The sequence below is a fragment of the Nesoenas mayeri genome, assembly GCF_963082525.1.
Source record: "Nesoenas mayeri genome assembly, chromosome: 23".
In the NCBI taxonomy this organism is placed as follows: Eukaryota; Metazoa; Chordata; class Aves; order Columbiformes; family Columbidae; genus Nesoenas; species Nesoenas mayeri.
In genome coordinates this window covers 1245614-1261647 of record NC_137574.1, presented here as the reverse complement: position 1 = coordinate 1261647, position 16034 = coordinate 1245614, and the positions used below count along the sequence as shown (strand labels likewise).

General features: G+C 59.5%; 1 protein-coding gene across 1 annotated transcript; it reads left to right on the top strand.

Annotated features, from left to right (window-relative positions):
* Positions 1-13016: 13016 nt before the first annotated feature.
* FMOD (fibromodulin) lies at positions 13017-15699 on the top strand (the record flags this gene model as incomplete). The annotated part of the gene is made up of 2 exons (XM_080358256.1): positions 13017-14007; positions 15548-15699. The coding sequence occupies 2 exons, from the start codon at positions 13017-13019 to the stop codon at positions 15697-15699; spliced, it is 1143 nt and encodes a 380-aa protein (XP_080214382.1).
* Between the last annotated feature and the right edge of the window lie 335 nt (positions 15700-16034).

Below are 16034 nucleotides of genomic sequence, written 5' to 3'. Positions count from 1 at the left end.
TGAGGCTGATGCTCCAGGAGCTGCTCCCGAAGCCGCCCAGGATCTGTCCCTCCTGGGGTGCAACGCAGATGTCGGGGTCCAAGGGGGCTCCAGGCCCTTTCCCGCAGCCCCCAGCATCTTCCCAACACAGCAAAGGGGACACGGCAGCCTGTGAAAGTGTCACTGGTGCCTCCTCTTTTAGTTGACGTCAAACCCTGCCCAAAACAAGGTTCCTGGGAGGGACGGGGAGACACAGGGCAGCAGCGCAGTCTGCAGCCGGCACTGTCCGTCTGTCTGTCTTCGGAGGGATTCCGCATCTCTGTCCCGTGCCAACGCCAGCCCGGGCACCAGGGACCGCGGGGCAGCGAGGGCTGGGGACAAGGTGGCTGCGTCCTGCACAGCCTGTTTACTTTTCGATGCAGAACCAGGGCTGGAGCTGCAGGAATTCATCTCGCTGAAAGAGCCTTGTTTTTCATGGAGGGAATGAGACAGCGCGCTTTTAATAGGAAATAAAAACACATAAAATAAAGAGAAACTGAGACACGGGCCTGGAAAAAAGCAGAACCATCCAGCTGCGTCTCGCCAGCAGCCCGGGCCCTGCCAGCACCGCTGCAGCTGCACCGGCTCCGCGGCCCCTGTCCCCTCGCCCGTCCCCAGCACCCGACAGGCGCATCCCCAGCCCTGCATCACCTGCGTGTGCACCCAGCTCCCTCCTCACCCAAAACCTTCGCTGTGGGGGAGCAGGGGCGCTTAGGGGTGGGTGGGTGGGTGGGTGGAGGGATGGATGGATGGATGCATGCATGCATGACCACATCAGCAGATCCAGCTGTTGTCCTCCGAGGAAATCACTGATGCTTCACCACCAGCCTCCCTGACATTTGCAACGAGGAACCGTGCAATAAACACTGGAAGATCTGACTCTTGCAAACGTGACACCGGGGTTCAGTGGGGATCACACGGGGCTGGAAATTCAAGCCAACCTGCCAAACGTGAGCAGGGGCTGCGTGCGGGACAGAGGCAATATGTGGAAATGGTTATTAAAAATACACCCAGCAAGGAGTGCAGGGAACAGCCTGTGGGGCTCAGGGGAAGCCAAGGACATTGGTGGGGAGCAGGATGAGGGCAGAGCTGTGATGTTATGAGGACAGCACGGAAGGAAAAGCCCTGATGATTTGCTAGGCAATGGGGCACCTGGGTTGTGTCCCCTGGTGCTCCCCGGGGTCTGTGCCGACCCCCGGTGCAGGGCACATTGTGGGTGGCATTGCCGGTGTGCTGCGGACAGACGGACACCTGCCTGCAGGTACAGCCACCTCCAGGAGGGGAGCAGCATGTGCTGCAGCAAACACATGGAAAACTGGCCAAAGGCTGGGGAAGAGTTTTTCCAGCTGCATGTTTTATAGGGATTTGCACAGGGATCAGAGACCATTCATGGCTCGTAACTCATTTGCATTGATTAAGTGAGGCAATTAAACAGCCAGGGAAGGGCTTGGTGGCAGGAGGTGGTGGGTCTGCAGGGGGAGAGGCTGGGGAACCGTCCTGGAAACACGCCCAAGAGCGGTTCACGGCTTTATGGGCTCACAGTAAATATCTGATTAAATCGGAATGAAATGCACATCTGGAGGCTGCTCCATCCCCACGGCATTGTCAGCCCCACGTCCCTGGGACGGCGCCAGAGCTGTCCCACCGCGGCCGGGCGGGTGGCGGGTCACCGCAGCGCGGGGGCTCCTGGGACCGACCGCCGCGCTGGGGCTGGCACCGGCCTCTGCCTGCAAATCATCCCCAGGGCCCAGGAGGGACCATCCTGAGCAGCAGCTCCACAACCGGCGCCTTTGCTGCCTCCTCCCTGAGCAACCAGGAGCATCACACACCAGATCAGAGCTCCCGAACTCAGGCTGAGTGTTCCCCATTGCTCTCGCGTTGCTCGCACACCCGCCCAGCTACCGCTCGGGTTCTTTCCATCAGCCACCGTCCTGACGTGTGAAATCAAACTCCTCCTTACGTAGCTGTTGGCTATTGAAGAAAACAGCCGTAGCTACGGCTGCAAACAAGCGCCGTTTCCATGCCGGGCTGGCTCCAGCCCTGTCCTGCTGGTCTGCGGAGCCGCACCCAGGGCTGGAGCCAACGCACCCAGGGCTGCGAGGTTTGGTGACCCCAACCCGGTGTCTCTTAAAGAATCAGGGACAGCGGCGCCCTGTGCCGTGCCATCCCCGTGCCCGGTCCCGCCGGCCGCCCCGCAGCTCCAGCAGCTCCGCTATCAGAGCGCGGCTCGAGCCTTTGAACCCGCTCCTCAGAGGCAGCCTGCCAGCCGTCCCTGGAGCTGCAGATGCTTCAAGACAACCTTGCTGGAAGCGTTTAATTGGGAGGGCTGGGAGGGAGCGGGGGAAGCCCGGGGCGCGCAGCCCGTGGGGAGCCGGGGAAGCTGGGGAGGGGGTTGCGGTGCTGGGGGCTCCAGCGGCCGCCCCAGTGAAGGGGGATGATTCCTGAGCCGTGGGGCAGAGCTGTGGATCCCCCAGGCTCATCTTTGCCAGCCGAGGACAGCTTGGGAGAAGGAGGCAGGAAGAGAAACCTAGGAGTTTTGAAATTGCTCTTTTTCTCAGCCGTTTCCCCAACAAAAGCCCCTTCAGTCTCAGGGCGTCCAGCCCCCTGCGTGCAGCCAAGGGTAACATTTGTGCATGTGCAGCTATAGGGAGATGTGTTTATTTTCCAGCACATTCGCTGAAAAGCCGCGTGTGCGGCTGGGGAGAGGCGGCGAGCAGGGCCGGCCGCTCTGCCGTGGGAGCGGGGGGCTCAGCCCCCCATGCACCCGCCACGTGGGTCTGCAGCTGCTTCCTGGCCAAAGCTGCATGTAATCACTACCAGACCTCGTTACGCTGCTCGCTAATTAACCTCGGGCTGCTGCGGTTTTCCTTGCAAGACCCCCAGCCCATTAATTCGGGGGCCAGAGCCAAGGCAGCTGCTGCAGATCCCCACCCTGTATCCCAGCACTTGCCTTGTTAACCAGGGGAGCCAGAGGAGCAAACAGCACACCCCCCAGAGTCGGAGTGACCCCGACCCTGGCGCTGTGCACCCAGTCACAGCGTTTGTGCTGTTTCACAACAAGCAAACCCATTCGCAGCCCTCCCATGCGGCCGCGGCGGGAAGGACCCTGCTGGGAGCACGGGCACCTGTGGGGCTGATTCCCAGTTAAATACCTGGGGGGTCTCCTGGAGATGGCACCGCCGGTGACGGTGTTTGCTCATGGCTTCCTGTTAAACACACCTGAATGGAGACATTTACTTAGGATTTCACATTATTAACAGCCACAGCAGGAAAAGGTCGGGGAAAGAAAAAGCTGATGTTATTTCCCAGAGGAAATGCTCAGTGAGAGGATGCTGCCGGGGTTTCCTCCAACAGCTCCATAGCAAAGGGGAATTTTCCCCTTTAAAACAATCTGAAAAAGAAGCATCCAAAAGAACTGCTGGAGGGAACCCCCCTGGGGTCAGTGGGATGCGGCTGCCAGGCCGGGATGCCCAGAGCCGTGGGTACCGCTGGCGGCCCCAGCCGTGCGTACCCATCCATCACCGGCCCTCGGGGGCGGGACGTGAGAGGATTAATTAAATTTTACACACGGAGCTTAGCACAGGGCTGGGTGTGATCATGTATTATTCATACGTTCAATAACACAGCTGATTTATTAATGAAAAGGTCAGACTCCCTGGAAGTGAAGGCTTGTTGTAAAATTGCTTGGAGCCGGGATGTTCCAGAGGAGCAGCTGGAACGGAGCCGGCTCAGCGCTCGGCTGCACTGGGGGACGGGGACAGAGATGGGACGGCGAGAGCTGCCCTGTTCCTTACAGCCCATTAATCCCTGGAGCGCACGTTCCCGCTCCAGCACGGGCAGACGGCGGCGGAAACGTATGTGCAGGAGGCTGGAGGAGCCCATAGCAGCTCTATGGGGTGGCTGCCTGGCTGCTCCTCGCTGCTGCGGCCATGGAGGACCCGGGGAGCCAAAGAGACCCAGCGCTTCCACATCAGCATCTGGGGCTTGCAGGGAACAAGGGAGAAGCCGCGGCAGCCAACCCCTCCCTGCAGCGCGGGGCCGGCCGGGAGCGAGCTGGCTGCCGGCGGGGGAGCAGGAGCTGCGGCCGCCTCCAAGACATGACGAATTAAGGGAGGAAATCCTGATAGCCGGGGCCATTTGCTCTGAGGTTGCTCTTGGGGACCACCAGCCCATCTGTCCCCCAGCCCCGTGTTTTCGGGCAGCCCTGTTGCTCTCTTCGCCTTGCTCAGGGTGGGCAGCAAACATGGTGCTCAGGGCTGAGCTGCAACCAGCTGGGAATGTCTCCAGCGTTGTCACAGCCCAGGGCTGTGCTGTGTCTCTGACACAAGCCATACACAGTGTCTGTGACAGCAGAGGACGGCTCCCTGCAGACGGTGAAGGGGGCACATGGTGGGAGCAGGGGGAGCACTCCCAAAACGAGACCCAGGCTTCAGCCCTTCTCCTCCACCCCAGAGGCACCAGTTGTCCCCTTTTCCCCATTCCTGCTGCATGGTCCTGCAGCACTTGGGGCCGTTGGGCTCAGCTCAGCAGCAGTTTCCCCCAAAATGACCCTGCTGGTGCTGGCGTGTCCTGGGAGCAGCTCAACCCAGCAGACATCTGCCTGCGCAAGGAACCGCCCGTAAGAAGGAACGAGTCTTGTTTTCTCCCTGGCAGCAGCCAAACGCTCGCCAAGATTTCCAGGCACTCGTGTTCAGGGCTGTCGGGAAAAAGTCACTTTGATCATCTCTAATTATTGCTCACGGGCTGACAGCACCCGCACGAGCTCCGCAGCACCCAGCCCACCCCAGCTCTGCTGCGGCAGCCCACGGACCCCGGCAGCCCACGGACCCCCAGCTGCCCACAGACCCAGCAGCCCCAGCCACTGCACCGTGCCCGGGGGATCATCCACATCCCAGTGCCCGCCCTCCATGGGGAAATGGGGACAGGGCACAAGGGATGTGCCCCAGAGCCTGGGGACTTGATGGAGAGGAGTGTCACCACCCCAAACCCGAGGGGACGGTCCTATCCCTCCACCACCACCCCCTTCCAGATGCTCTTTTTATGTCCCTAAATTGCAAAGGCGCTGCCAGGACCCCACATTTCCCCCAGACAAGTCAATTCAGCTGCACAGCAGCGAAAGCAGGGAACACCCACACCCTGCTTCTTGCTCCTGTTTATCTCCAAAGCTTTTTATTTTTTCCTCCTTTAAAAAAGAACAGAAAACCATGCCTGCCTGCAATGTGGAGGAGCGTTTGCAGCTCGGCAGGGGCTGAGCATGGCGCTGGGAGCCAGGGCAGAGGGCAGAGGGTTGCTCTGCTCCGGCCGAAACGACGCCAGGGTGCAGAGGCTGCGGGCAGCGGGACGGGTGGCGCGGTGTGCCGGCACGGTGTGCCAGCGCGGGGCCGGGAGCAGGCGGGGACTCTGATGGGATTCCCAGGCAGCTGATGTTGCGCCTTTTCTTTTTTTTCATATTTCATATTTCAGATGCTTTAGAGAGAAAAACAGCCCGCGCACCACTTGGGAGGGGAGTTCGGTGCTGTGACCTTCCCAGGCGCTGAGCCGGGACCCTCTCCTTGTTTACTGCCTGATGCGCCTCAGACTGACAGTTATAATTTATTAATCTCTGCATGGGTTTATATTTGGCTCCTGGTGTGTCTGCAACCCTGTTTGCAGAGAGGTTTGGGTACCGAGCTCACCTTGGAGGAGGAGGAGGAGGAGGAGGATCTGCAGTGAGCCTTGAAAGCTGCAGAGGAGAGACCTGGGACAGGTTTGGGGACAGGCAGAGATGGGGCCCTTGGGCTCGGCACTTTGCAAGAGGGCTCCGAGGCTCCCTGCTTGTAGGAAACATGACGTGAGATTTTCCCCATCCAGGAGCCTCCGTCAAGGGGCTGGAATGAACCTGCTCCCTCCTGCTATTTGTTCAGGAGAGCTGGGAGGCTTCAGAGAGGAGCCAAGTGTTCAAAGGGCCTTTGAAAACATGAATTGAAGGCTCTGAGCAAGGAAACGCTGCATTTTTTCCTTCTGCTCCTTGGGCCGCTGCAGCCAGCGCTGGCAGCCGGCACAGCTGCTGTGATGCCGAGGCGGGGAGAGGCAGCGGGTCCTGGCGGGACACCGTGCTCAGCCTCCCAGCACGGAGCGATCGCCACCACCAGCGCATGTCCTGGTGCTTCCCGTGGCCCTGTCCCCTCCTCAGGTCCGGCAAGGGGCTGGGAGCTGCTGCCACGTCCCGGCCGCTCTGCCCCGTGATGCTGAGCGTGGGGCTCCGGGTTTGGGCACCCATCACCCTGGGGAGCCGGGGCAGGTCCCGTGCCAGACTGCAGCAGATCAGGTCATGCAAACGGGGCTGGGAAGATGTCAGCATCCTGCCGGGTTTGGTCCTGACTCCACACGACACCCATGAGCAGAACTGAGTGATACCCAGACAGCTGTGGGCAAACATCTGCACCACGAGCCCAGGCACAAGCCATAAGTCACAGCGGCAGGAGCAGCGCCCGTGACACCCGATGGGACTGCGCGGTCCTTGCAGCTCCCTCACTGTCCTCCCGAGTGGGTTTGCACTTGGTTAATCTTGTGCAAACTTCTCCTCTGCAAAACCCAGAGGCTCTCAAAGGCATTTCGCTGTGCGCTGGTAACCAGCCCCCGTCAGCCATGGAGATGTTAGCCGCGTACAGCAAAAGTCCAGGGACGGGCGAGGGAGCGACTGGATGAGGAAACGCTTCATAGTTTCCAGCTCTGTTCCAAATTAAGCATTTAACCTTTTCAAACACATTTTACAGCGGTTGTAATAAGCTCTGACCCTCTTTGTGCTGAGACATCCTCTCCCAGCACAGCCCAGGGCACCAGCCACGCTGCAAGGGGAGAGACGGGAGCGTGGAGACGCAGAGTTCAGGAATCCGGCGTCTCGGCTCTGCAGGGCCGGGGATGAAAGGACACACGCTGAGACCACTGGGGACCCAGAGCCACGGCCGTGGGGCTGGGACGGGCTGTGGGGACATTCCTGGGTCTGGGTGTTGGGAGGGTTGAGTCCACCCCATAATAACCCGCAGACCCCAAGAGACCAGGGAGTTATTACATGAGGCTCCAGAGCCCCAAGGCAGCCTGTAATTACGGTGGGACGGGGCAGAGGCCTCCCCAGCCAAACCAGCGTTTCCCAGCGTGGGCGGCCGTGCAAAGGCAGCGCTGCGGAGGGGAAGGGGCAATTTGGGGGTCGCTCTCCCTGCCCTAAGCCCCCACAAAGAGATCTGGAGCCAAATATTATAGAAGCTGCTTGTTGTTCCTGCACAGCTCGGCCCCGCTCGCTGCCAGACCACAATGGGAGCGAGGACAAGGGGACGGGGCTGTGTCACTTGTGGGTGGCACTGGGTGCACATGTCCAGGGCAGGCGACAGAGCAGCAGCAATGGGACACGAATGGGGGCCAGGAGCTGGCAAAACCTTATTTTTGGTGCCAAGTCACCTATCTGGTGCCAGCGCTTTTTCAGAGCCCCACAGCACGGAGAAGATGAAGCCGGGGTACGGGATGTGAGTGAGTGAGCGGCGCTGCAGCAGCCACCAATTTCCCAGCCCCGGGTGTCCTGTGGGAGGGAGAGGAGCAGGAGGATCCCTAATGTCACCCCCTACCAGCCACGGAAAGCCTGGGCTGAGCCCCTGCAGCTCGCAAGGGCAGCTCTGAAGCACCTCCCGTGCAATTTGGGTGACCTCGGTGGCATCGGACGGTGCTGTCACCCAGGAACCGCGGTGAGAGCATCACCCCGTCAGCCCCCGGCCAACGCTTCCAGCAGAGCCCTGGAGCTCCTTGGCAATCGCACCATCTCCCAGTGACCGCCTCCCTTCGCATTGCCTCACATCTCCATTCAAGAATGCTGTTTGGGCTGAAGAATGCAGCGCTAAAAGAGAAAAAAGGGAAAAGGGAGGCCGGGGTGAGGAGGGAGGTCAAGGGAGGGCTCTCCCAGCCCCTCTGCCCTGACCCTTGTGTTTTTGGAGAGGAAGCTGCAGACTCTGGCCAGATGTCGAACGTGTTCCCTCCGCCGGAGCAAGGGGAGGTACCAGGAGATGGACACTCGCTGCCAGTGCCCGCATCAGGAGTCTCTGCACTTTACAAAGGCTGGAAAGAGCCAGGACTAGCAATGAAGAGGAGGTTTAGGTCGCAAACGCCCAGAAAGAACCTGCAAACCTGGGAGCCAGAGACCTCTGGGAGGTGGTTCCAGCGCTTTTCTGCTCAGGTGTTTGCAGCATGAGCCTCATCGGGAGGCCCCATGTGAAGCGGAGCTGAAACCTTGAAAATGTGGAAGAGGCAGAAATAACATTTACATGAGTCAAAAGGGAAGCTGCTCAGAAGTAGCTGTGCCTTTGGGATGCTCGCAGTAGGTTTAACAGTTCTCCCTTCATCTAGGCAGATCGAGCTTTAGCCTTTGCAGGAGCATCAGAGAGCTCTGTTTCTTTGTTATGCTGTGAAGCATTCGGTCCCCGTGCCAAAAGCATCCTGACGAACCCACGTGTGTCCGCGGGGACGGCAGCGCTCCCGGCTCCGAGCGCAGCATCTGCAAATTAAAGGCAAACTCGGGCCAGGTTCAGTGGTTTCAGATACAAAGCTCAAGAGCATTTGATCAAAACAACTGGAACAAACCCAACCAAAACAGACACTGCTCACATCAGTTTGGTTTAGGAAACCAAAGCAAACCAACACCGGCATCTGTCTGGCTCTGATGGGATGCAGACTGCGACCGTTGGAGGAACTGCTCCGGGTGAGATTACGCAGGGTCCACTGGCTTCCAGCAAGCAGGACGGCGCGTTCCCGGCTCCTTCCCCCAGTTCAGGGCTTGCTTTGAACTGTCAGCGGCAGGGAAGAGGTGTCTGTAGGAGGAGATGTTGGAGAAGTTTCATGGAAGTCACTTGGGAACCAAGAGGAGCTGGCTTCGCACTCGCCCGTCATGAGCGGTAGCGCTGAGGTCTTATCAACACCCACCTCCTGCCAGACAGACGGACCAGGAGAACCCCGCGAGACGCTGGATGCCCAGAGCGCGACATTTCGAGGTTGGATGGAGTAAAAAAGACATATGTGCTTCTTTGGATGGTAAATGTTCACTTCTGTGAGATAACTCTGAGCTGGTGAGGTTGAGATTTGACACAAAGTCCTTGTGACAGTGGGAAACACACAAAGCGAGCTCAGGTGCGGCGGTATCTTCTGGTTTAGGCTGGGAAAGGGGGCTGTGGCCGTGGGAAACGGCACCATTGGGACCCAGTTTGGGTGGGGACGGCTTCTCAGCATCCCTGGGGGGACCACCAGCCCCCGCGGGTGTGCAAACAGCCTCCCCCAAAGGGTCAGGAATATTTGTAACTTCCCGAAGACGGCGAGGCCACGCTCCTCATCTAACCTCGCTGGGGACAAGCTGCTTTTCCAGAACAACAGCCAAGCCCTGCGAAAGCCTCCGAGCTGTTGGCCACCGGGACACCTCGAGCTGCCAGAGATGTGACGCTGGTTGACACCATCGGAGCAGCAGATGTTACTGGCTGCCACTGCCCTCCCCGCCATTCTCCGTGGAACGGAGCTCCCTGGCAGCAGGAACAACTCCCTGAGAGGGGTCGTTCCTACATCACCCGGAGCCCCGAACCACCTCCCTGCCCATGGTCAGACCCTTTTCCGGCTGCCCCGTGCCACTGCAAGCTGTCACAGCAACGCTGGGCATGGAAGAAGAGCTGCTACCAGCCAAGTGAAAGCCCTCATCCCACTTTACTAAAGTTTTCCCTCCCTTTAGGCAGCGCTACCCCCCCAAGCTGGTTTCCCCCTCGAAGGCAAGGCTGTCTCTGAACGCTCCCAGTGCTGCGAGCTGTGCTTTCCAGGCACGCTGCTCCTGCCCGAGCACAGCGGCTCGCTGGCACCGTCCCCACTGCACAGCGTGTCCCTCAGCCCCACATTCCTCCTCCTTACAACAAGGACCTCAGGGCGATAAGCATCTTTGCAAGGCTGCCCAGGGGAAGAGGAGGTTTCGGCTGGAGATTTGATGGGAAGCAAAGTGCGTCTGGAGTCCAGCACCTGCAGAGCCTCTCGGAGCAGCTCCGGGCTGTGGGAGGACCTGGCGGTGCTGCTGCAGCGGGCATGGGATGGACGGGGCACTCAGGGCTCCTCCTTCCCATTGCTTTCGGGCAGAAATGCTGTGACACAGGGACAGCTGTCCCAGAGGTGAAGTGCACAGAGGGCCAGCACAGGGACCGGTGGCTGTGACAGTGCCCACCGCTCCCCCACTTTGCAGGACGCCCCAGGGCACCGGCAATGGGAGGTGATGTGGCAGGGACAACTGGGAGCTCTGCTGTCCCTGCCCAAACACGGGTCACCCTCAGCACACGCTCCCTGTCCCCCCAGCTCAGCCCTGGGGGGGACACCCACAGGGGACACCCAATTCTGCACAGTCTGCAGAAATGCCAGCTTGGCATGGCTCTGCTGCCACGCTGAAGACAAACTCCCGCTGTCACAGTGGCCCTTTGGTAGGCAACTTATTTACCTTGGATGCTGCAGCCTTATCGTTCGTGGAAATGTTTATCCGAAATATTTAATAGCAGGACTGCATAAACTGAGGCTGCCTGGGAAGAGCCCGGGCTGCAGCCGGCACAGGCACCAACGCCTCCTCCCCTGGTACTGCAAAAGTTAAAGATACTTTCTCACTTCTCCCTAAGAATCGCATCCTCAGCGCCTCAAAACCTGATATTTTTTAATCTGGCCAGAGGCCTCCTCATCGCTTCCTGATGAGAAACACAGGAGACCTAACAACAGCCCTTTTAAAAACAACATCCCCGATTCCACTAACTCGTTAAACAGAGAGAGCCTGAAAAGTGCCAACACTCCTATGAGAAAAGACGGGAGAGAGAGAGAGAGAGAGAGAGGGAGGAAAGAAAAAGCAGGTTATTTATAACGCCAGGCAGCATTAGGGTCTTTTCAGTCTCTCCTGCAAACCGGCTGCTGCTGGTAGGTCACTCCCCAAAAAAACCTGCCGAGCCCGTGACCTGCAAGCACAATATTTGATCTGGGATCTGGGGCGGACACCAGGCTCTGCAGACCCAGAGACGCACTCACATGCTGCTTGGCACACGGGAGATCCCGCAGAAGAGCAGCGCGGCTTTGGGAAGGAGACGCTCACCTCGGTAAGTCCGTCTCTGTATTTATAATGATTGGGTTTTTTTAAGGCTGATTTCCATGCCCTGGCCTCGGCGGGCGGCTCCGCGCGGAGCACATGCCAGCGACACGGGTGGCACAGGGCGAGCGCCAGCGCTCCCGAGCCACCGCGGCGGGAGCTCCCGCTGCCCACGTCCCCTGTCCCCCCAGCAGCTCCTTGTCCCCTTGGTGGGACCTGGACACCCAAATCCATCAGCCCCAGGCACGGGCAGCGCCTGGCACCCTCTGCCCATCCCGTCTGCAGGGGAAGGGGAGCTGGTTTCATGCCTGCCCACAGACCCTGGAGCCCCTGGGCTCCAAAACCCGCTCCCCGCCAGGGTGACCCCATTACCCCGGCAGCCTCTGGCATGGGAGCATGTGCACCAGGAGGTGACACGAGTCTTGTGGTTGGCACACTCAGCTCAGATCCTCCCCAAAACCAGCACTGAACCCCACTGGGGAGGGGAGAAGCAACGTTCCAATGAAGTGGGGGGCTGCTGAGGACAAGTTCTGGGGTTACCAGTTTGGTGAAGGGGGGCACTAGGGTAGGTGGAGGGACCCTGTGGATCCATGCTGAACTGGGCAGGGGCTGCCAAGCTGCTCTGCATGGCTGGGGGGCTCAGGGGGTATTTCAGCCCCAGAGCAGGAGGGAGGAGGAGAACAAACTGCTCCTGCCAAGCTCCCCATGGCACCAGCATCCCTGAGCACCACGTCCCACGTGCCCCGCGCTGCAGGAGCCTGCGGAGGGCAGGGAGGGAGAGGAGGGGGCGAGGGAGCCGTGCGTGCCCTTCAGTCCCGCTTTCCTCCAGCGCCAGCGGCTGCCAGGCTGCCTCGCTGGCAGCAAACTGTGCCCTCTTTGTCCGCTGCAGAACCGTCCCCTCCCGGCGGCGGGGGACACGGGCCATGCCACGGGGCGACCCCGCGGTGAGGGGGACACTGGCGGGGCGGCGGGAGCGGAGCTGGCAGGGACGCACCGCAGCCCCACAGCTCTGCCTGCCCAGCCACGTATGTAGCACATGCAGAGGAGCCAGCAGGCAGGAGCCGCTCCGCTCCCCCTCCGAACAGCTCGGCCCCACGTATTTCCTGGAGGAATTTCAAGCTGCCTCGCTCCAGGCCGCTCTGTGTGCTCGTTTAGCCCCAAGACGAGGATTCCTAGAATCATTTTGGTTGGAAGACACCCTCAAGTCCATAAAGTCCAACCATTAACCCAACACTGTCACTAAACCATGTCCCTAAGAACCACATCTACGCAGATGTTGCCCCTTTTTGTGTCAGGGTTGAGCTTGGGGACTCTAAGCTTGAAAGCGGTTTAATTTCAAAAACCAGCCAGAAGTTGTTTGCCAGGATTTACATCAGTCCCGAGCAGCCTGAGCATCCTGCGCTTCTGTGCGGGAAGCGGGGCTGGATGGAACCCACGGCCAATCCTGTCGCCAGCGGCTGTCACACAAATACAGCTCCAGCAAAACGCCTCGAGCTCCATCAGCCTGTGCTCACAGCTCCCGCTCTCCCCTGCTCCGTGAATCCCAGGGCTGAGCGACCTGACACCACTATGGAACATGTGCCCTGTATCTCCATCCCTACTCATTTATAACAGAAACACCCGTAAGTTCAGATTTTGTAAGCAAATATCCACTGGGATGCAGGTTTCTAGCAGGGCTGAGGTGGAAAGGGGGAAGATCAGGTACCTGCAAACAGGGGACATGCTTGCAGCCCCCTTTTTTGGGTAAGATTCATCCAGGTCCCCTGGTTCTCCAGCTCTGCTGCCGAGCGGCACCATCTCCAGGCAGGGGTGCAGCTCCTCTCACCCCACACCTGACGCTGCTGATGGTTCCTCCCCATTTGTCCCCCACCCAGGTCCCTCCAGCACCAGCACCATGCGTTGGGCCACCGTCCTGGTCATCGCTGGGCTCTGCGGAGCCTCCCTGGGCCAGTACAATGAAGAAGAAGACATGGCGTGGTTGCAGTACTACATGCGGCAGTCCCGGGTGTCCTCCTACAACTACATGCCCTACTATGAAGACGAGAACCCCCCTTACGTCTATTCTTACGTCCCAGCCCCAGAGACAGAGGCAGAGCCCGGCCCTGAACCTCAGCAAGCCCTTTCCTGGCAATGTCCCCACGAGTGTGATTGTCCCCCTAACTTCTCGTCAGCTATGTACTGTGACACCCGGAACCTGAGGTACCTGCCCTTCGTGCCTTCCCGGATGAAATACGTCTACTTCCAGAACAACCAGATCACCAGCATCCAAGAGGGCGCTTTTGACAACGCCACCGAGCTGGAATGGCTCGCGCTGCACAACAACCAGATCACCAGTGAGAGGATGGGCAAGAGGGTCTTCGCCAAACTCAAGAACCTGGAGAGGTTGTACCTGAACAACAACAACCTCACCAAGATGCCCAGCCCCCTGCCCCGGTCCCTCAGAGAGCTCCACTTGTCTTACAATCACATCTCCAAGGTCCCCTCCAACGCTCTGGAGGGGCTGGAGAACCTCACAGCCCTGTACCTCAGCCACAACTACATTTTTGAGATGGGAGCATCTCTCAAAGGGCTCAAGTCTTTGATCCTTGTTGATCTGAGTTATAACCACCTCAGGAAAGTCCCTGATGGACTCCCGATGGCTTTGGAACAGCTCTATCTAGAGTACAACTACATCAACACCATTCCCGATGACTATTTCAAGGTGTCTCCCAAGCTGCTGTACGTGCGGATGTCCCACAACAGCCTGACAAATCAAGGTCTCTCTACCAACACTTTCAACAGCAGCAGCATCCTCGAGCTGGACCTCTCTTACAACAGGCTCCAGAAGATCCCCCGGGTCAGCACCAACCTGGAGAACCTCTACCTTCAAGGGAACCAGATCAACGGTGAGCAGAAATGCGTCAACCGAATTGTGGTGGTGCAGGGGACGGTGGTGCAGTAGAGGGATGGGGAGATGGGGATGCAGACCCTGTGCCTCCCTGGGGGACACTATCCAGGGTCATGAGCAGGAAGCTGGGATTTGGGACACTGAGCAAGGCAGGAATGGGTTCCGTTGTGTCCCAACACACCTGGAGCCAAGAGGCTCCCCGCTCTGGACGCTCCCGTGTGACCCATGCGCTGGTTTTACTGGGCATTTCGCAGAAGCCTGAGCATCTTCTGGTTGGAGAGGCCAGGAACCAGCTGTGGGGAGATGCTGCTACACAAGCTGGGGAGGGGATCACAGCTCTAGTCTGGGACTGCACACGGGCTGGGGGGGGCAGAGGTGGGTGGTCCCCATGGTCACTGCACCTGGGAACACGTCACCCTGCCCGGCGCTAACGCAGGGGACAGGGACGTCCCCTGTGCTCTGCAGAGCCTGGGGACAGCACAGCCCCGTCCCCTCGCTGGGGCTGGGACAGACGGCAGCTCTGTTATTAGAGCCATTGCCACAGCATCTTCTGCCAGGACCAAAATTCACTCCGCTTAATACACAAATAAATAAAAGGAACAGATTGTTCCGGGGCTGCTATTTATAAATACGAGCTAGGGGGAAAAAAGAAAAAAAAAAAAAGAAAGAAAAAAGAAACAAGCAGGCAATCTGCTGGAAAAATCCAGGCTCGCTCCGCTTACCTGCCAGGGCCCGAGCGCAGGACCCTGCCCGGCGGGGCTGGAGCCCTGAGCAGGATGGGGATGGGGACATGGCAGCGCAACCATCAGCTCTGGCAGAGGAAACACACAACCCCGCACCGGGGAGCCGACAGCAACACAAAAACAAGAACAGATTCCCAAATGTTTGCTTTCAAAATTTGTAGCTGTTCGCGTCTGCCGACAAATGCCACCAAACCACCGCGGAGCCACCCGGGCTCTGCCGCAGAGCTCGCTGCAGCCTCAGGGTTTGCTGCTCACCTTTCCAGGAGCCGGGGGCTGCAGCACCAAGCGCCCTAGGGGGCACATCCCCCCATGGGGCACCGGCACCGGCTCCTGCCCCTCCAGCGCCGCGGACGCCCCCGCTGTCCCCCGCACAGCGCGGGGGTGGCGGCCCCCAAACCCCCGCCCCGGGGTCCCCCACAGCCGCTGCCTCCCCAGCAGCATCCCCGCCTGGAGCTTTGCTGCCCTCTAGTCGGTCGCTTCTCTCCCAAATCCCGCATGAAATATGTAGAATTTGCTCCGTTTCCTCCCTCCAAACCCAGCCCGGGCAGGGCCGGAGTTTCCATGCTCGGACCAGCTGCCCTTTTAGCTTAAAAGTGGAGGGTGTCGAGTCCAAATTTGCAGGAATAATTCGCCATTTGGAGGTGCTTTCATATTTTTCCGGCCCACTTTAACATCAAGCAGCTCTCAGAGGTCGGTACCCGCAGACCCAGCACCAAAGCAGCCCCCCCTTGACATTTCTCACATCGCTCCCCAAAGATCAGCCGGCGCTCAGCTCCGTCTCCTCTCCCCCCGCAGAGTTCTCCATCAGCAGCTTCTGCACCGTGGTGGACGTCATGAACTACTCGCGGCTCCAGGTCCTGCGGCTCGACGGGAACGAGATCAAGCGAAACGCGGTGCCCCCCGACGCGCCGCTGTGCCTGCGCCGTGCCACCGTCATCGAGATCTGAGCCGCCCCCGCCCTCAGGACTTGGCTCCCCCGTTCCTGGGGGGACCCTCGCGCCCGTTTCAACGCAGCTTCGACGGTTTGACTTGGCTTCCGCAATAGTGCAATAAGGGTTCTCCAGCACCCGCCCACACAGGGGGGAAGGAGCCGTTTGCCCCCAAACGCTCTCCCCTGGTTTGAGTGGGATGCAGCAGGGATGGGGAGAGCTCACCCCCCTGGTTGAGGGATGGAGCCCCTGCACACCAGCTCCATCCCCCCGGCCCGGCTCTGAGCTCCCCCTCTGCCCCAGCAACTTGGCTCTCCATTTAAAAACCCCCCAAAATACAACACAGTGACACC